The 21,828-nt window shown below is 39.5% G+C and overlaps 1 protein-coding gene across 2 annotated transcripts in view; it reads right to left on the reverse strand.

Annotated features, from left to right (window-relative positions):
* ALG9 (ALG9 alpha-1,2-mannosyltransferase) overlaps positions 1–21,828 on the reverse strand; it is a 98,715-nt gene that overhangs the window by 71,268 nt on the left and 5,619 nt on the right. Inside the window, exons 5-12 of one of the 2 annotated variants that reach the window (XM_060102732.1) lie at positions 19,677–19,813; positions 18,632–18,770; positions 17,663–17,797; positions 12,770–12,840; positions 10,982–11,070; positions 8,914–9,049; positions 5,010–5,097; positions 4,721–4,826 (exon numbers count right to left, since the gene is read on the reverse strand). In XM_060102732.1, the coding sequence (XP_059958715.1) occupies positions 4,721–4,826; positions 5,010–5,097; positions 8,914–9,049; positions 10,982–11,070; positions 12,770–12,840; positions 17,663–17,797; positions 18,632–18,770; positions 19,677–19,813 (901 nt within the window). Of the gene's footprint in view, positions 1–4,720; positions 4,827–5,009; positions 5,098–8,913; positions 9,050–10,981; positions 11,071–12,769; positions 12,841–17,662; positions 17,798–18,631; positions 18,771–19,676; positions 19,883–21,828 lie in introns of those variants that run through there. The other variant, XM_060102733.1, reaches the window with a different exon arrangement.

A 21,828-nucleotide genomic window follows, 5' to 3' on the forward strand; every position in this document is an offset into this window, starting at 1 on the left:
TGGTGCAAAATGAAAGGTGAAAGGAAGCTGGAAGCAGGGTCTTTGCAGGGAGTGACTCACCTATCTCCCTCTTTATGGAAAGTGCCTCAACTCCTTTCATTCAAAGGAGCTAAAGGGAGCTTTGCAAGAGGCCAGAAGAAGAGGAGATAATGTTTATTGTTCCACAGATTGAATGGAATCTGGAATCTTTTATAGGCCTACAATTTTATAGAACTCTAGGAACTAAATTATAGTAAATCATCAAATTTGCACCACCAAGAAGAAAAAGCCACCAAGGTTCAACAGAAATGATTAACAAAAGAGGGAAGGCTCTGGAACAGCTGTGGCTGGCAGGTGACCCTGAGTACTCCCCAAAAGACTCCTCTGGGGCTTCATCCTCTGCCGCTGCAGGAATGGAAAACTGTGGGCCTTTTGATAGAGGACACCAGCCCCTACCTTCTGAAATCTCCTGTCCTGTGATCTGACAGATTTTATAAAACACACGAACAGGCGGGGATCACATCCTAGGCCACCAAGTGGCATCCTTGAGCAGACCCAGTGTTATTTTTGAGGGGAGAGCATTTCTTACACCTGTCCTCCCACACCTTCCCCAGGCCTGTGTCCCCCTCATCAGACAGCAGCACTGCTCTTCACTCACACACAAAAATACTTAACCTCAACATCTGAGAACTTGAAATGTTACAAGGGAAAGAGGCAAAATCAGTGCCAAGCCCAGTCACTTTCCTTTTTGCAACACTAAATTTCACCTCTTGATCTCTGACCCTATAGAGATGTTTCCCCTACAACTTTGCAACTTTATGTCTACACTACTCTAAATTTCCTAAATGCCAAGTATTCTTTACCTCGTCCAAGTAATAGTTGTGAAAACTATTTCTTTCCCCTGGCTTCAAAAGTCAAGAGTCAGCCCAGGTCTGGAATGTGTCATTAATATATGTTATCTGGCCAAGAAAGTATAGAAAGGTCCCTTTGAAAACCAGAGAGAATAAATATTTACAGATTGTCCTCGACTTATGATGGAGTTAAGTCCTGATAAACCCATCATAAACTGAAAATATCGTAAGTCAAAAATGCATTTAATACACCTAACCTACCGAACATCATAGCTTAGCCTAGCCTACCTCAAACATGCTCAGAACACTTACATTAGCCTACAGTTGGGCAAAATCACCTAACATCAAGCCTATTTAATAACACAGTGTTGACTGTCTCATGTAATTTATGGACTACTGTACTGAAAGTGAAAACAGAATGGTTGCCGGTAAAGAATGGCTATAAGAGTTTCCATTGTTTACCCTCATGATGGAGTGGCTGACTGGGAGGTATGGCTTGCTGCCACTGTCTAGCATCACGAGAGATATCATACCGCCTATTGGAAAAAGATCCAAGTTCAAAATTCGAAGTATGGTTTCTACTGAACGTGTATTGCTTTCGCACCATCATAAAGTCAAAAAAAAATTCTAAGTTGAACCATCGTAAGCTGGGGACCATTATTACAATCACAATGGAGAGACTGAAATTATCTTGCTCATGCCTGTGTAGTTCCTACCTAAAATTCAGCTAATGCTGTAAAACTACTTTAAGTTTTTAAAAAAGAACTCAATATTCAATCTTTTTGTCTCAGCAGTCCCTACACTTGAAATTCTATTTTTCTACAATGTACCTGCATGGTGCCTACCTGGCAAACTCCTTCTCTTCCTTCCAGGCTCAGCTCAAAGATCACTACCTCTAAGAAGTCTTTCCTGATACTACCAGATGAACTTGTTCCTTTGATTCCCTATCTTTCCACTGTAGCACATAATAGATTGGACTGTAATTATCTATTCATGTGTCTACAGCCTTATTAGACAGTAAATTCTATGAGGGCACATGATAAATGCTCAAAAGCAATTGATTCAATGTTTCTTTAGCTGAAGTCATTTATCCATTCATTCAAGAAGTATTTATAGGCTTATTATGTTCTTATATGTAAGAAACAACACTAGATGTATGCAAAAACTATCAGCACAACGCATTTTAAATTTTCAGATAAAAAACTATGTGCCTACCATAGCTAACAAAGCACTTTAAGCAGGAGACTCTTAGAATATAGTCAAAATAATGCCAAAAAGTGCCAAACAAGTGAAAGAGTTTCCATGACAAAAAACAGGCTGTCTGACAACTGTATAGCATATAAGTCTTTGATATTTACTGAATGGACTCAACAATTACAATAAAATTAGCTGACAATGGTAAAGTACTACTTTTACCTCTGTTGTTCTTAATTTGAATCAAGATAATCCCAACCTAGCACACCACAACAGGTCTAGACAAAATAGTTCTAGGACATAATGGTGATCAGGGCATTTATGTAATCTGATGGGTACTCCAGAATTTGTTCATTCATTCATTCATGAGAAATCTTTATTGAAGACCTAGAATACACAAAGACTACCTACTCCTAAAATGGAAGAAACATTCTCTGTAAGTCTGCTAAAGCAAAATGGAGTTCACATGGAAATCACACACCCCTGAAAATTTGTCAAAGATGGGGGAAAAGCACAAAAATTCTACCATCAAGGAACAACCCCCTAAAGTCTGGCTGACTACAGCCCCGCAATCAGTCCTGTTGATACCCAGTATGACAATTACCTCTGTCCCAACAAAGCTTTTTCTATCATTAGGAAAGTGATCAGTTCCTGCACATCCAAAATAGCAAAATCTGAACTGAAGCTAACCTAGGTTAACTAAAGCTGGCAGAACAGAGATCCAAGGACTCTTCCCGATAAAACATTGGCTGAAATGAACAGCAGATGCCAAAATCCAGGGAAAGACTGGCCACTGCTCCGCTGGATCCCAAAACCTACTCACTGTTAAACTAGAAACATAAACTTAGGTCAGAATTTACTATTTCTTTCCTATTCTCCCTACCGACCTGCTTATCTCTAGATGTAAAATCCTCATCAATCTAGAGGACTATAAAAATTATGAAACTTTCATATACTCTCACACAAAGTTTTATTTATAAATAAGCAGTCAGAATATCAATATGTAATAACCCATTTAAAAGGTGGAGAAGCCAACTTTTCAAAATTAAACTCAAATTAACACAATTTATTCACCTATATATAATGTATATTATGTTACCAATAGGTTCCCTGTAAATCAATTTCTAATATGCAATCTGGATCTAGGAGGACAGTCCCCCTTCTATTGTCCTGTAGAATCAACTGAAGTTTTAGAAGTAAACTAAAACAATGGGCAATTAAAAACATGCAACTCTCCCTAGATAAAGGGAGACATCTAGAGGCAAAAGCTTAAAATTGGGGCTTTTTCTCATAGTCTCAGCGATCTTGGAGCCACATAAAAGAGCCTTTTAAAATTCCTTCACTTAGCAATTATTCTCTAACTATGCAGTTTGTGGATTCAATTCACTGAACAAAACACTGTTTATTTTTAACCTATTACTCGACATCTAAAATGACAACATTCCCCAAATCCCAGGAGGCCCAATTAAATCTCATTCATATGCTTACTTTAATTCTCCTCAGTCAATCTGTTGGTTCTATTGGCAAAGTGGCACAGAAAAATGATGGGCGTGGGTTAAATTGATAAGAGACACAGAAATAATATTAACTTGTTTCATAGCAGAGCCCAAGACAGTCACATATACAGAATGCTCTAAGACCTTCAAAAGATTAAGGCAGAAGAAACTATACTTATTTAATGAGAAACTGTCTCATAAAAATGTTTACTGACTTGGCTGATCTGATTAGAAAGATCTCTAGCTTATCCCTCTGTAGTGGTCACTAACTCAAATGCCCTCAGGGGGCAAAAAAAACCCAAAAAGCAAACAAACAAACAAAAAACCCAAGCTCAAGGGCTGGCTGGGGAAAAAAAAAAAACATCAGGGGAGGGGTAGAGATGGATGGAAACTGGAGAACCAACCCCAGACTAAAGGCATTCCCTTTTTTCCCCTCTTAATCCTAAACTGGCCAAACTATCCACCCTCTCATGCTGACCTCACCCCCATGTGCTACACTTTGTCTACAGATTTTCTAAACATTGTCCCCTAATGCATAATACTAAAGTAAAACAAATAAAAAAAAAGAAAAAGTAATTCCAAATGTTATACCCAATGTATAGAAAATGTCTGGAGGAATATTTTCCAAGGTGTTAACAATAGCTATCTGGAGATGACGGGATTATGAATGTTTTAATTTTCTTATTTTTGTTATCACATTGATTTTCTAATGAGAAGAGAAAAAAGTAACTTAATTTTAAACGAGTAGCCTCAAAACCCAAGGCATACCCGACAGAGTCCTCACTACTCTGAAACTGAGAATAAGAGGCCGCAGGACTAACAGAAAGCCAGATGTGAACGTCACGTTAATCAAGGAAAAATATTTAGTGGCCATATATCGTCACTGTGCTATGTTCCAATGTCATTTATTTTTAAATAAGAAAACATTACCAGCAAAGAAAGGCTATATTTGATAAAATGTAGCAGCTGAATTAAAATTTCAAAGCTGAGGCAAACTAAGCTATCCCTTAACTCTTCCCTAATTTCATGCCTTACCATAAAGATCAGGTCCATGAGGAGTAAAGACATTATACAAAACAATGTTCAGTGGTGCAATCACCAACTTCCCGTAATAGTAGCTGTCAATGACTGAATTAAAATTTCAAAGCTGAGGCAAATTAAGCTATCCCTTAACTCTTCCCTAATTTCATAAGGCCTTACCATAAAGATCAGGTCCATGAGGAGTAAAGACATTATACAAAACAATGTTCAGTGGTGCAATCACCAACTTCCCGTAATAGTAGCTGTCAATGACCACCACAGGCACCTAAAATAGAGCAGAAAATATATAGCAATTGTAGAGTTTTGCTCCGGAAACATTCTCACAATGCTAATAGGATAAACTTCAGAATGAAAAACAGAATCAATTCCTAATGTTCTCTTTTCCATCCACATCAGAAGTTGCTTTCATTACAACTTTAGAACAAAACAAGATAAAAAGAAAACTCACCAGAAAGATCATTAGGGCAACCAGCGACCAATGAAAGAAACTCTTCCATCTGTGCTTCATGACCAGCAAATCAAAGGCAATAGGTAAACTATGTAACAGAGAAACAGAAAGTGGGGAGTTAAATACTTAGAATAGGCCAGATTTACACATACCTCATGCTGAACTGGGAATAAAATGTCTCTAGCAATTACAGTGAGGGAAGAAAGCTGGTACATGAAAGGATGTCTTCTCAAAAATAAAAAATGTGATCTCTTCACAGGACTCATCAGCGTGAGATGCATCCCACAACGCACAAGAAATATAAATATTCGTATTCGGAATGAGCTCCATTTTACACGTATTTATGTGTAATGGACATTTAAAATATATTAATTGTAAGTAAATGTACCCTATTGCCCTACTCCCACCTTGCCAAATAAATAAATACTGATTTCTCCCTTCCACAATTTATTAAGATTTTAGTAATATTACAAACTTTCACTTCAATTCTGATATATCCCTTTTCAATATGTAATACTGCTCCAAAATGTAATATGTAATATTTGTTCTTCTTCCTTTCACTTAAATTCCTCAAGCAAGTATCAACAGCATATGTGTGTTGCCTTCACTATTTCTTCCTTAAGGCCTAACATCAAGCCATTAAGACTGATCTAAGGTACCAGGAATCTCCTGTCCGCCAAACCCAGTATTTTCCCACAAGCTTCACCTCCCTTTGTCTTTCTGTTGCACTTGACACAAAGCATCTGCTCCTTCCTCTTTAGACTCCCTGGCTCAGATGTTCTTTTCTGGGGGCTTCTCTAGTGCTCCTTTCTAGGCTTCTTTTTCCCTACCTCGCGGTGTGCCCTACCATGGTCCTAGCTCCCAAAAGCAAGGTTCTACTTTTCTCTCTCTATACTCATTTTCTTGGGTGCTTCAACTCCTCTTGCATGAACAATCACCTTCATATCTATGACTTCCTAATCTAGGACACCAGTCAGGGCCCTTACCTGTGCTCCAGTCACAAAGAATTCCATCCCACACCAATCTACTTACTTACACAGGCTCTACCCAATGTCAGTTACAGGCTCTGCTCCTGCCTCCTCCATAAGGTCTTTACGTTTATACGGCACTATCATCTCTATCATCTCTTTGGCAATGTCATGTGAACATCTCTTCTAAGATTTGAAATTCCACATTCTATTACCTAAATATTGCATTAAAATTCTGTGTTTTTATTTTTTTCTCCCCAACTAGTTACATTTCCATAGCACCTGCATTTCTCCTTTGATAAGTCAATAAATGATAGTACATTGCTAACTGACTGATTAACTGTGATCCTGAAATCATTTATCTAAAGGCAGACTAATCAAAATGCGCCAACTCAGAGGTATTTGGGGAACTCATGAAGTTCAATGTAAACCCAGTAGAGAGTAAAAGGAATGGAGAAACTGACAAAAGGAGGGTGGAGAAGTAAAAAGGAGGGAAGAACAAGGCTTTGTGAGTCACATTAAAGTCTGGACCCCAGAGAGCAGGGGTTGGCAAACTTTTTATTTAAAGGATCCAATAGCAAACACTTTAGGCTTGGCGGGGCCCATAGGGTCTCTGTTGCATATTTGTGTGTGTGTGTGTGTGTGTGTGTGTGTGTGTGTGTGTGTGTGTGTGTGTGTGTGTGTGTGTGTGTGTGTGTGTTGTTTTTTAACAGCCCTTTAAAAATGTAAAAATTTCTTAGTTCTTGGGCTGTACAAAACAGGCCAGCTGGATGTGTGACCCACAGGCTATAGAATGCCAACCTCTATGTGACACAGAGCAATGGGGAAGCTATTACAAAGACAAAACAGAGTGATAAAATCATATTTGCATTTTAGGAAGATAACTCTAGTTTGAGCATGGAGAGCAGATTTATAAGGATCAAGACTAGAGGTGGGAAGATCATTTATGAGCCTACATAAAAGAACAGAGAGAGGTGAAGAAAAGTAGATTCAAAAGATATTCAAGAAGTACAAGAAATTAATAAGACATGAGAAAGAGAAAACAGTCACAGATAATTGTCAGGTCCTGGCTCAGCACAGATGGTGGTACCATTTACTGGGCTAGAAACAAAGGTAAAGGACAGATTTGGAGGGAAGATAATGAGTTCAGTTTTGTAAATGTTTAGCTATATAAATGGAGATATCCAATAGGCAGCTAGGTATATATGAGTGAAGCTTAAGAGATGACTGGACTATATAAAGATATGGGACCCATCAAGATAATGGAGAGAGCAGAAAGCCTAAGAGGCTCTTACACAAAATCTTGAGAAATATAATAATTTGAGAATGATGTGCAGAGTAGAAGAGAAGACTGGAGGTGGGGAAACCATCCTTTAAAATCCACTTAAGAAAATTTTAAATGCCTATTCTGATTTAGTAACTCCCTTATAAAAATTTATCCCATAGGTAAATTTCCACAAGTGTATAGACATATGTATAAAAATGTTCACTGAAGCACTGGGTACAACAGCAAAAAAACTGAAAACCAAATGCTTACCAATAAAGCAATGGTTAAATAAATTATGGACAGCCATATAATAATGGAATGTTATGCAACTGATACAAAGAATGATATAAATCTATGTACAGAAGATATACATATGTATAGGATAATTCTGTTTGTTTTAAGAATTTAAGTATGCATGTATGTATAAATGTGTATGTGCGCACTTATTCACGTAAGGATAATTTCTGGAAAGATATGTACAAAACTATCAGCAGTGACTAACTGTGAAGACTGGGTTGGGGAGAAAAGAACTAAGAATTCTTTTTACCTCATACAATCTGGTACTTTTTTTAAATAATAAAGATATGCTACTATGATAATAACCTTAACACAAACTAACATATTTTTCTAAATAACTAGTGGTACAGGCAAGAAATTAAGGCAGCACAAACTAGAGAAGTTGTGAAAACAAAAAGTACAAAAGGAATGAGAGATACTATGGAACTTGGAAAAAAAAAAAGATGCTGCAGGCAGGAAAGAAGAAGGACTGAAAGGAAACTCAGATAACAAGCCTGGGTGACTGGGAAAATGCACAGCACAGGGTGGTACAGCGTGGAAAAAACATCAGCTGTTAAGAGTCAGAAGGCCTGGATCCAAAGCAAACATAACCTTAAAGGCAAATTACTCAAAACCTCTCAAAGTCCACTTTCTCATTTATATAAAGCACTAATAATTGGAGACTTCCCTGGTGGCGCAGTGGTTAAGAATCTGCCTGCCAATGCAGGGGACATGGGTTCGATCCCTGATCCAGGAAGATCCCATATGCCACGGAGCAACTAAGCCTGTGCGCCACAACTACTGAGCCCGCACTCTAGAGGCCCCGAGCCACAACTACTGAACCCACGCACCACAACTACTGAAGCCCATGTGCCCTAGAGCCCACACACCGCAACTACTGAAGCTCGTGTGCCCAAGAGCCCACGCACCACAACTACTGAGCCCGCGTGCTACAACTACTGCAGCCCACATGCCTAGAGCCCATGCTCTGCAACATGAAAGCCACTGCAATGAGAAGCCTGCGCACCACAACAAAGGGTAGCCCCTGCTTGCCACAACTAGAAAAAGCCCACACGCAGCAATGAAGACCCACCAAAAAAAAAAAAAAAAAAAAGCACTAATAATTGTATTTGTCTTGCAGAGTAGGTTTAGGAATAAAGTTCATGAAGGGTTTAGCTGTGCACAGGATACAGCAGATGCTTAACAGTCACTTTCTTATTAGAATTAATCAGAACAATAAGTACTAAGAGAAATATTCTTCCACTTCCCAGAATCTTTGAATAATTAATTTCTATAACTTTAGGTCCTACCCAAAGAATATGGAGATAACCTAACATTAGGATTAACTATATACCCAGTGATACATGGAAGGTGAATCATGTTAGTTTCTTACCCAAGAGCTGCACTGAATGGCCAGCCTAAGATAGCCCCAGCTGCTACTCCAAGCACAGCAAAGGAAGTTTTGTCCATATACCAGCCAGTCATGGCTATCAATGTAGTATACATACAGAAGCTGCTAGGAAGGAATGCTGCAAGACAAAAGAAATGAAAAAAAAGGGGGGGGAAAGGGACAAGAGATTGAGATTTATGAGTTATCAATTATTAAAAATATAGCTGCATTGCAATATGTCAATAACCAGGAACATACTTTGAGCAATGCTATATTAGAAATGAGGAGTAAAGTGATACTCATTAAAATAAAAAAAAAAAAAGTTCAATGAATTTCTTATTTTCTCTCTCCTGTTTTTTATGTACCAACACATCACCCAATTATACAATGCCAACCATGCCATTTATCTCCTGGCCTGTACCCCAAGTCTAAAACTTACAGGATTCCAGGTTCCCCAGAAGTACCTCCAGGTTATATTTCCAGACAGGAAGTATGCTTCAAGAAATTTAGAGCCATTGCTAACAATCTGTTTCTGAAGAAGTTTATCCTCTGACAGTCTTCTGAGACTGTCCTATTAGTAACCTGTACCCCGTAGGAATTCTCAGAAGCCTTCTCGAGGAAGAAATATGTTCGATGGCAGCACTGCTTTGCATCCTTCATCCACTGACATAGATAGTTTGGCCTTTAGATGTCCCCCTAATTATTTCCATCAAGCCTAACTTTCTTGTTGCATACAGCAGAGGGCTGACCACCTTCAGGGTCTCTGCAACAGTAACATTTCATCAAAATGTTTCTAACAATTCTACAAAAAATGCAGATCTGCCTCTCCCTGCTGTTTAAGTGCTTCACCTAGCACTAGAAAAATCAATACCAAATCCAACAGGGACCACAATGAACAGGCAGTATGATTTGAGAAACTCAGCAAAGGGTTCAGACGCTCATATCAAAGGATGCCTTTAACTTATCTGTGCCTTAACATCCTCAGCTGAAATTATAAAACTAAAAATACTCCCAGGTATCTCCCTCACATAAGAATCAATTTTAGGAGTAGCCAAGTAACTAAAAAAACATGTGAAGTACAACCTTCCCAGATAAATGCTAAATAATACTGATGTCATGCAAAGCTGTTGATTCTAGCTCCAAGGGGAGCAGAGGGATCGGAGGTCTCTGCCAGCTCAGAGGGCAAAGCACAGTCTCATTTAGGACAGTGGCTCTCAAAGTTATTCAGGCGTGAGGCCCTGAGATCTCTGCAGAACATGGATTTTGATACAGTCAGTGAAAAGTAACCATATACTTTTGCTCTAGATACTATTTTTTGTGTATATTTAGTGTGTATACTAGATTCTGGTACACACAAGCAAAAATTAAAATTAAAATTGAGATGATTATATCTAGTAACTTAATTTTTCTGAAAAATTGGAAACAGGCTACCTTTTGGCAACAGGCCACTTTGGCTCAGCTCATAGAACACAAATGTTCAATGGCAGCACAGTTTGAAAGCCACCACTCTACCGTAACAATTTTATTCTAAATTTCCAGAAGCTTACTTTATTCTATAAAATACAGTACTTTATAGAATACTGTCTTTTATAGTGTACATTGCAAATAACTGGCATAAAATAGAACCATCAAGACCAGGGTTTTTAGACATAAAGTGCTTCCTTGAGCAAAATAACAAAATTACTGTCCTTCCCCTAACAGCAAAGAAAGGCAGTGGATGCCTCTGTTTCTCAGCCCTGCTGTGATAAAAAATATAATGTAATAGAAAGCAACCTGATGAAAATAACAGCTCTACAGCTTATGAATTCTTTGGCTTTCAGTAAGTCACTTCACCTTTCTAAGTTTCAGCATCCTTACCTGCAAAAATGAGAAAATATTTATCTGACTTATATTTATCTGACCTTGCAACCACAGGATGGCTGTAAAGGTCAATCAAGATCATGTAGATAATAGGACTGTAAATTACTGACATGTTATACAAATATAACCTACATCTGGACAAGTTCTTCTGCTTGATGCAACTGTGAAATATCAGTGAACCTTTTATGCCCTCACCTGCTCTTTTACTTACCTGATGATGAGCAAAACATGCCAGTGCTGAGAACCAAGAAGGCTAGCATCATTCGACTCACATGCAGCCCAAACTTCTTGCACACAGCCCTAGAGGAAAGGCAAAGACTATCAGCATAGCAAACCTTCGGGATGGAAATTTCAAATTAAAGGACAAAAACATGCCTGCATCACAGAGAACACTGAAGATCTAAAGTCAAATACAGAACTGTCTCAACAGGTCTGTTAGCAATTCCATGTGCATAAGAAACCCAAACATTCTTATTCCTTAAGCAGGAGAGAAGCTCTCTACCTAAGAGGAAATGTATACTTTCTGTGCTAGATTATGTCTAATATCAGTAGGAAAACAGCCTGATACAGTGGAAAAATAACAGGCCTCAGATGAGCACAGGTTAAAATCCTGGCCCTTCCACTCACTAGCAGTGGTACCCTCATCTAGTGACATAATCTGTCAGATTCCTCACCTGTTAAATGAAGATAATGATAATACTTACTGCGTAAGGTTTTTGTGAGGGCAATGCATGGTAAAGTATGCAGAAGAGTGCCAGACACAGAGATGCTCAATAGATGGCAGTTATCAGAAAAAAAGAATAGGAGATACACCAATGTTTGTTTTGTTTTGGTTTTTTTTGCGGTAGGCGGGCCTCTCACTGCTGTGGCCTCTCGCATCGTGGAGTACAGGCTCCGGACGCGCAGGCTCAGCGGCCATGGCTCACGGGCCTAGCCGCTGCGCGGCATGTGGGATCCTCCCAGACCGGGGCACGAACCCGTGTCCCCTGCATCGGCAGGCGGACTGTCAACCACTGCGCCACCAGGGAAGCCCCCAAAGTTTTAATAAATTGTTATCTAAGACAACGTTTCTAAAGCAATTATATACCTCCTTTTACTTCTGTCTTACAGGCCTTTTCAACCCTATAAATAAAACATTATTAGAGGTGATCATTGCTTCATTTAGTCAATATCTGTTCAGACATAACTATGTGTTACCTATTTTCTTGCTCAGGTTCCTTATTGCATCTCAGAGCTTCTTTCTGAAATAATTTTGTTTCTTCCTAAATACACCCTTTAGAAGGTTCTTTAGTGAGGATCTCTTAATGGTAAATTCTGGCTTTTGTTTGATCTTTCTTTACATTTTGTCTGAAAAGTCTTTATTTAACTCTTGGTCTTAAAAGGTGGTTTAGCTGAGTACATAATTTTAGGATGACAGTCATTTTCTCACAGAACTTTGAACATATTTTTCATCTTCTGGCTTTTGAGAATGCTTTTGTTGGTCTAACTGCCTGACATTCCTTTGTAGGTTTTATATTAGTCCTCTGTCAACTTGCAAGATCTTCTTTGTCCTTTGTTTTACACAGTCTTACCAATTCCTTTTAATTTATCCAGCTCAGGATGTTAGGCTTCCTCAATCTGTGGATTAGCATATTTTTTCCTTTGATTCTGGAAAAATCTTATTAATTATTACTTCCCTGAATCCTGCCTCTCCCTAGTCTATCTCTCCTAGATCTGATTAGATATATATCAGATCTTTCAACTTGACCACACACATTTCTTTTTTTTTTTTTTTTTTTTTTTGCGGTACGCGGGCCTCTCACTGTTGTGACCTCTCCCATTGCGGAGCACAGGCTCCAGACGTGCAGGCTCAGCGGCCATGGCTCACGGGCCCAGCCGCTCCGCGGCATGTGGGATCTTCCCGGACTGGGGCACGAACCTGTGTCCCCTGCACCAGCAGGCAGACTCTCAACCACTGCGCCACCAAGGAAGCCCCTAGAAGCAAAGCTTTTATACTCACTTGTAAAAGTAAAGTTCACATATACAGCTCACAAAAGCCAGCAAACATCGTAAAAAGTAAAAGACAAGAATCTGAAAGAAACCCAGAACAAGAAAACAGAAGTTATAGATACAAGTTAGAAAAACTCTTAAAGATGAAACCATTCTCATTTGTCACTAATAACTATAAATTGGTATAATCCTTTTGAAAAGCAATATGTATCAAGAACCATGCAAATTTTCATATCCCTAAATTCAAGTATAGAAGTATATCTACTGCTCTGATTCCGGCCCACAGAAGCAACTCAAAATATGGGAGGGGAGGAGTTCTATTCATTAAAATGTTAATTGCAGCTCTACTAATTTAGTAAAAACTATTTTAAAAACTATAAATTGTTCAATTACAGGGAAATGGTTAAATTATATCTATTCATGGATTATTATACACATATCAAAGTTTATGGTTACAAAGACAGTGGAAAAATTCTTATGATATAAAACTCATTTATTCAACAAGCATTTCTTAGAAAACTATAATAATTGATTATAATTATTATAAAATTATATTACAAAATACTAAATGAATATATATGATATAACATTATTTATACATCAGAGTTACAGCTATGGAAATCAGAAGTACTGTATATGAAAAAACTGGAAAGAAATATAATAAAATGGTAAAAGTGGCTATATCAAGCTAGTGAGACTTAGGTACCTATCTTTCCTCCTATTTTTCAAATGTCTGTAATGTGGTTTTATTAATTTTAGGAATTGACATGAATTTTACAAATAAAAGTAACAAAATAATAAGAATTGTACCGAATAGCTTTTATACTACAGTATACTGGTATGTTTAAGAGCAATGAATACCTCTGAAAATAAGCACTATTTAAATATATTCTATGATTAATATTACTACATATAACTTAAAAGTACTTTCAGTTTTCATCATTATGTTCAATCAAGTGATCAGCAAATGCCCAAGTTCATTCATTAATTCAATAAAATCATACTGAAAACCTACTATACATTGAGCACTCTCTAGATGCTACTAGGAATACAGATAATTTTAGTACAAGGTATCTACACTTAAGGACTCTTCATCTGGTTGAGGAGAGTACAAAAACACACTTAGAAAGTTAAAAATTAACACAAGTTAATATAAGAATTGTATTTGGGAACAGGACACTGATGCTCCCATAGCAACTAATATTCAACATAGTAACTGGATGTCGGGTTAGTGCAAAAAGGCACAATAAAGAGGCGGGCTTCCCTGGTGGCGCAGTGGTTGAGAGTCCGCCTGCCGATGCAGGGGACACGGGTTCGTGCCCTGGTCTGGGAAGATCCCACATGCCGCGGAGCGGCTGGACCCGTGAGCCATGGCTGCTTAGCCTGCGCGTCCAGAGCCTGTGCTCCGCAACGGGAGAGGCCACAACAGTGAGAGGCCCGCATAAAGCAAAAAAAAAAAAAAAAAAAAAAGACACAAAAAAGAAATGAGATATAAGGAATGGAATAGAAGAAACTAAACTCTACATGCACAGATGAAAGAGAATCCAGAGATTCACTTGACAAACCATTGACACTAATAAGGAAATTCAGTGAGATTTCGATCAAGATCAAAAAGCAAAAATCAACTGTGTTCCTCACAATTATGTTCCTCACCTGCAATGACCTCCTACAAAAATTACAGAAAACAAGATACCTGTTCATAACAGTTACAAAAAGTATAAAGAATCTAGGCATTATCCTAGTCAAAGAATGGATAAGCCTAAAATGGATACATTGTTTAAATTTTATTAAAAGACACAGAAAACCTAACTAAGTGGATAAATACATCATTTTAGGGATGGAATGACTCAACACTCTAAAAATATTGATTCTCATATTAATACATAAACTCAGTGAAACTCCAATCAATACTTACCAGAATTTGGGAGAGGGGCAAATTGATTCTAAAATGATTTTTAAAATACAATTTTAAGGACTTCCCTGGCAGTCCAGCAATTAAAAGACTCTGCGTTCCCAATGCAGGGGGACTGGGTTCAATCCCTCGTCAGGGAACTAGATCCCACATGCTGCAACTAAGAGTTCGCATGCCGCAACTAAAGATCCCGTGGGCAGCAACTAAGACCCAGTGCAGCCAAATAAATAAATAAATACATAAATATTTAAAAAATTAAAAATAAAACACAATTTTTAAAATGGATAGAGTGAGAAATTCATCAGCCAAATATTAACACATACTACAAAGCCATAATAATAGAAGCAATATGGTACTCTCTGACAAACTGACCAATGATACAGAATTAAAAAGGCCAGAAACATACATGGGAATGAGATGTATGATAGAGATGGTATTACAAACCAGAAGAAAAAGGATGAATTATTTAGCAGATGGTGTTGGAAAATCCAGTTCACCATATAGGAAAAAATAAAGCTGGATCTTTCCACAATTTATAAAAAATAAAATTCAAATGGACTAAAGCCTTGTATGTGAAAGATAAAATAATAAAGTTACTAGGGAAAAATACATAAGAATATCTTTGTGACCTGTGGTGAAGGATTTCTTTTAGAAAGACCCAAAACCCACCAACCATAAGTGAAAAACTAATTGGTTTGACTCTATCAAAACTAAAGATTTCTGTTCAACAAAGGACCACAGACAAAGTTAGTAGACAGCCTAAGAGAAAGGATTTCCAGTATCAAAAACCTACAAGGGGTTATTATTGAGAACTTCTACAAATCACAAGAGAAAACCAGAAAACCCAACTGAAAAACAGACAAAGGATGTAAATAGGTAATTCACAGAAAAGGAAATATGAATGACCAATAAATATATGAAGAAATTCTCCACCTTACTAGTTGTCAGAGAAATGTAATTAAAATGAGAAGCATCTCATATACATGAGAAGGGCAAAAATTAGAAAGTCAGAAATATCAAGTGCTCAGATGTTAGGAAGCTGAAACCCCAAACACTGTTGTAGGGAGTATAAAGTTGAATAGCCATTCTGGAGAGCAATCTGGCAGTGCTCCATGAAATTAAGTAGCCCATGGATCTATGTACAGGATCCCACTCCTGAGTGTATAATTCAGAGAATTTCACACCTCAATCCATAGGGAGACAAAACAAAGCTGTTCTTGTTTAGGGTAGCAAGTTGTAAAGGTAACCATCACTAGGGGTGCCAATTATTACCATACTGTCTCTCAGCAACAATCCACCCTTTTCTACTCTAATTATGATGATGGGGCTGGGACCCTATAAGCTACAACTCCCCCTTGCCCTGTGGCTCCCACTGGCAGAACCTAAAAAGGAGGAAATTGGAAGAAAGAACAAGAGAACAGATATCTTCATTCCTGTTTTGCTTGCTGTTTGTATCACTGATGTAAGAGGTAGGATTCTGGGTTGAATATGCCAAATTTGAAGTGACAGTGGATATCCAAATGGAGATGAAGACCTTAAGCATTGCATATTGTTATTTCTCTACTAAGTCCCCCATCCTATATATCTTTCCTCTGAGACCACTTGGAGAGCCTGGACTTCCACCTCCCCCAAACCTAGCAGTAATGAGGTACCTCTACCCTGGCCACTAGGGTGGTATCAGTGGAGGCCTAGTTGGGAACCTGGACTTCTAGCCCCAGTTGGCAGTAACAAGGTGGTGAGCCCTCTCCTTTTTCCAGCTGCAGTGGTATCAAAAGAAGCCAGCTAAAAGAGAAGCAGAATAGTGCAGAGAAAGCAGGCTGGGCCCATGAATAAGATCCAGAGTCTCATACTATAATACCCAAAATGTCCAAGTTTCAACTAAAAATTACTTGTCAACCAGGCAGATCTCAAACTGAAGGAAAAAAGTCAATTAATAGATACCAAAACTGAGATGAGATATAAGAATTATCTGACAAAGTTTTAAAGGAGCCATTGTAAAAATGCTTCAATAAGCAATTAAGAACACGCTTGAAACAAATGAAAAAATAGAAAGTCTCAGTAAAGAAATAGAAGATAAAAAGAAAAACCAAACGGAAATTTTAGAACTGAAAAAATACAGTAACCAAAATAAAAGCTCAATGGGTAGGCTCAACAGCAGAATGAAGGAGACAGAGGAAAGCATCAATGAACTGGAAAAAAGACGATAGAAATTGTTCAATCTGAACACAGAGAAAACAGACTGGAAAAAAGTGAAGAGAGGGCTTCCCTGGTGGTGCAGTGGTTGAGAGTCCACCTGCTGATGCAGGGGATATGGGTTCGTGCCCCGGACAGGGAAGATCCCACATACCGCGGAGCGGCTGGGCCCGTGAACCATGGACGCTGAGCCTGCACGTCCGGGGCCTGTTGCTCCACAACGGGAGAGGCCACAACAGTGAGAGGCCCGCAAACCGCAAAAAAAAAAAAAAAAAAAAACAGCTAAAATCTTCCCAAATTTGGGAAAAGACATAAGTCTAAAGATTCAAGAAGCTGAGTAAACTCCAAACAGGATAAACCCAAAGAAATCCATGCTAAGACACATCATAGTCAAATTTCTGAAAGGTAATCAGGTTAGGTCTCAGTTAACTCCTAATTATCCTTCAGTATTCTGTTTAAATTAAGCTCTCCCTAATATGCTAACCCATTGCACATTGTACTTTTCCTCCATGACCCACTGCATTTATAATTACTTGTTCCATGTTCATCTTCTCCACTAAACTATAAATTCTATGAGGGCAGGGATTTGGTCATTGTTACACCCAGAGCACTTAACAAAGTGTCTACCAAATAAAAGTTGCTCCATTAATACTTGTTGAATAATGAATGAATAAATGATTCTTCTTAAAAAAAATCCCCTCCTAACTACGAATATATTTGGTCCTTTTCCCAAATTGTTCCAGAGACTCACCCACCTCTTGATCAGTTGTGATTGCTTCCAGGTTGGCCTGCCCTTACCTTATTAGTTTGTAAAATTCTTGCATGAAATGCAGCTGGCCAGGCGTGAAGCAACAGGTAAGCATAGGAGCGAATGGCATAAGCTGGGGAATACTCCCAAGTCTGAAACCCCTTCCCATAGATGAGGTAGTGTGTCTGAAAGTACAAAACGGATGGATTCAGGGTTATATTGGCCAAAAATCCTTGTTAAGAGGATGCAGACGAAGTTTCTAAGCAAAAGTATTAATGAGACAAAGGTATACAAAAATGCTGAAATTCTCAATAAGATTTGCAACTAATGGATAAGAATCAAAATGACCCAATACTGAAAAATATTAAGACATTATAAATCCTACAAGATTATTGTTTGGCCAACATTGAAAGCTTGAATTTTACCCTCTATTTACTTTTTTAAAACTACTCATTAACCAAATCGGGAAAACTCTAAATCTTATATTTTCCTTAAACTACCTACCCTAAGCATTCCTTATTTTTTTATGCAAAATGTGATCAGAAAATTTCACCTTTGCATTTCCTATAACAGGGAGTCCAACAGACTTATAAAAGTATAAATCAAGAAGCAGCAATATAAGCATAGTGTGTAGCAACATTGTTTATTTTACTAAACATCAGAAGAAAAAAACCAAAAATGTTTAAAGAAAGTGGTTGCCTCTGGGGACAAGGATTTGGCCATGAGAAGTGGAACAGGGAGTTTCTGCTTTGCTTTTATGTTTAATATTTTTAAACTGCCTCAAAGTATTATTTTGACTTAAAAAAATTTTTAAGAAAATTACAATTACACCTTTTTTGTATAACAGCAAATTCCTATATCCTTCAATAGTAGGTAAATCATCAGTTTAGAATACAGAAATGAAAATAAGGTTATTTTACTAATAGTCACACTTGTATATTATTTGTATCTTGATTCATAACAAGGTTCCAAACAGTGAAATCAAGAACAAAAAAAAGAAAACAAAAGAAATCACCTACTGGTTCCCAGTAGTTGAATGTTTCATCACAGTCAGAGATGTTGCTCAGGAGAGCAGCACATAACCTTGCTGAGAGCAGACACTTGAACGCAGTAGATCCTTCAGGTGCCCAGACTTGTCCTGCTTTGTTCCCAGATAACCTGCTCAGAAGCAAAAATAAGTATGTGTCAGAAAGGACCTGCTAACTAGAACGGCTAAAACTAGACAGAAAGGATAACAGGTCAAGAGACACCAAAGCACATGAGTTAGTCACCTATTTAGGGTGAACTGTTAATTGTCCTGAGTAGAATAAATAAGGAACGAATTAACACCTTAATCAACGTTAGTCATTACTTCCTGCTTTTAAGGTGTAAGCTAATTCATGCACTTTAGTTCTTTGCATCTATGACACTCCGCTTACCCCAAGCCAACAAATCGCTCACTTACAGGCCACAAGCTCTTATTCGCCTTTTCTTTATTCTCCTAACAAGGTCATTACTTTCCATGGCTTTATTCAATTCCCCATCTGTTCAAATGCCCAGAAGCTAACTTGCGCAGTGGACATCACCTTTTCCAATTCCATATGCTGACAGCTCCCCAGCGCAGGCTTAACCTGCAGCCCTCCGGCTTGAAGAGAGAGGTGTCTGCTGGTGTGCAAGGTGGTGAGGCCCACACAGAAGAGTAAAGGGTCGGGACTCTGAGGGGACTGAAGGAAGCTGGGAGAGACAGCCGGAAAAGGTACTCTCTGCTCTCGCCTACGTCCCCCACGGCGGCTCGGCCACACACACACCGTGACGCCAGCCCACCCTGGGCCTGGGCCGGAAGTCGCACAGACCTGCAGGGTTTCTTCTCTAGCAACACGGGACCCGAGCTGGGGGATCTAATCTAAGGCGGGTGAAGACCCAGCGTCCACCCGCCCTGGAAGAGCAGAAAGAGCAGGGTGAAGAGGCTGCGGGCCCTCCCGGCGGGAAGGCAGGGCCGGGCGCAGCACCGCCGACGAGACCCTCCCTCGGCAGCCCCGCGCCGCCCGCCGCCCGGCCACGCCCCCGCCGCGCCCGCACACCTACTCGGGCCGGGGCTCTGCGCTGCCCGCCTCCCGGCTGCACAGCAGTTCCCGCAGCTTGTCGGCGGCCGAGGCCGTGTCCCCGCCGCTGCCCCCGCTTCCCTTCAGGCGCTGCCGGGCTCCTCGGCTCGCCATGGCAAGAGTGGGAAAAAAGGTAGAACTCGGCGCTGTACGAAGGCGACGAGCGCGGAGACATAGCCTTTGGCTGGCAACGGTGTCCGCCGAGGGACAAAAGACCTCGACATGCGCAGACACGACTAAATTATAGTGTTCTGGGCTAATCGGGGCAAATCCCTGGGTAGAAAAGAAATGCGACCTGAGACTTTACTTTGGCCGTTATAGCTATCCCTTCCACATACTTGTAACTCTAGGCATGCCTCCCTCCCTCTAACTCTCTCTGCCTTCACTTCTCAACATTCTCCACCCTTCTACAAATACTGTCCTTCAGCATCCCTGTTTAAAAGAAAGCACAAATAGAGAGTAATTAACTCCACCGAGTACGCAGATATTCAGTTAAAAATCAGAGCACAGCCGCCTACAAAAGAGGAAGTTCTTTAAAGATCACTGGCACCTTGTCCTTTATATTTTGGCAAGTGATAGGGACAGCCTGTAGCTAATTAACTGCTTCAGAGAGATGAAGCCATAATGGCAGAATACAGAATGAGGAGAAAAGTGAAAGACTGAAGATTCAAACTGTGCAGCAAATTCAACCAGACACCAGTCAGTGCCATTGCTACTACAGCATTATGGTAAGCATTTAATATACCTTATCCTTTTAAAATATAATACAACAACCTTGTTTTATCAAAAAGGAGACTGAGGTCCAAGGTTGCATAGCTAGGAAGTGATGGAGCCATGTTCCAACCCAGGTCTTACTACAAAATCCATGCTCTTCCAACCAGGAGATCGGGAGAAAGCTCTTGATTTCACACAGGCATTTTTACATGGGCACTTTGATGATATCATGCCTGTGACTCTCAGAGGTCATTCATCTGTTCCTGATACTCTGCCTACTCCCCCAATCACAGAGCTCTATCCCACCCTGTGAAGCTCTGTACCAGTAAGTAAACCAAAGTTATAGAGGGAGTGCTAAACTTGACAGGGTCCCAAGTTATGACTTCATACTAAAAATTCCTGAGTATTAACAATGGAGATTGATCCTATTGCTCAATTCCCACATGAAATTACTAGTTGCCAAATTCAGACATCTCAATGTAACTATATCTCATACAGCCACCTCCTTTTCATTTCACTCTAGTGCAGGACCCTCCCTGACTCTACCCGAGTCTACTACAGTAGCATCCTTAAAGGGATCTCCCAACTCAAATTGATCCTGTGCAATACTGTCCAATTAATTTTCAAAAATACTACAGCCCCAACCTACTTTTCTAATCTTATCTCCCACTACTTTCTTATACACATTTTATGTTCCAACTAGCCTGTAAAGTACCCCAAATGCTCCCATATCTCTACCTCTGCTCATGTATGCCCTCTGCCTGGAATGCATGCCCTCCTTGCCTAACAACCCTTCCATCACAACCCTGCCCTTGTTTTAAGATCCACCTCATCCAAGTGATACCAAACCAAAATTGGGTCTGCTCGCCTACACACAGAAAAGCCAATGTACTGACACCAGGTTGTGTTGAAGCAAAGTACAGTGTCTATTGCAAGGAGAAGAGGCAGCTTATGCTCAAAAGACCTAAACTCCCGGAAGCTTTCAGGGAAGGTTTTTTAAAGGCAAGGTGAGGGAAAGAGTTGAGGTGTGCTTGATCAGCTCATGGACATCCTTGATTGGTTGGTGATGAGGTAGCAGGTTGGCACTTCAGGGGTCAACAGCATCAACCTCCTGGGGTCTTCGTGCTGGTGATCAGCATGCAATTAACTTCTTCCACCTGGAAGGGGTTTAGGATCAATAAAACATACAAGGATATGGCTCAGGATATCATCTATGGCCCTTGAGGAGGAACTAAAGGTACTTGACTTTTTTATGGCTAAACTATCATAATTTTGTCTTACATGACTGTTTTCCTTTGTTTCTGCATTTTCCCATTTCTCAGGTTAAATCTGCTCTTTGGTGGACTTCCCTAGTGGTACAGTTGTTAAGACTCCGCACTTCCCTTGAAGGGGACAAAGGTTCGATCCCTGGTCAGGGAATT

Source organism: Mesoplodon densirostris, chromosome 7 (genome assembly GCF_025265405.1).
Source record: "Mesoplodon densirostris isolate mMesDen1 chromosome 7, mMesDen1 primary haplotype, whole genome shotgun sequence".
In the NCBI taxonomy this organism is placed as follows: domain Eukaryota; kingdom Metazoa; phylum Chordata; class Mammalia; order Artiodactyla; family Ziphiidae; genus Mesoplodon; species Mesoplodon densirostris.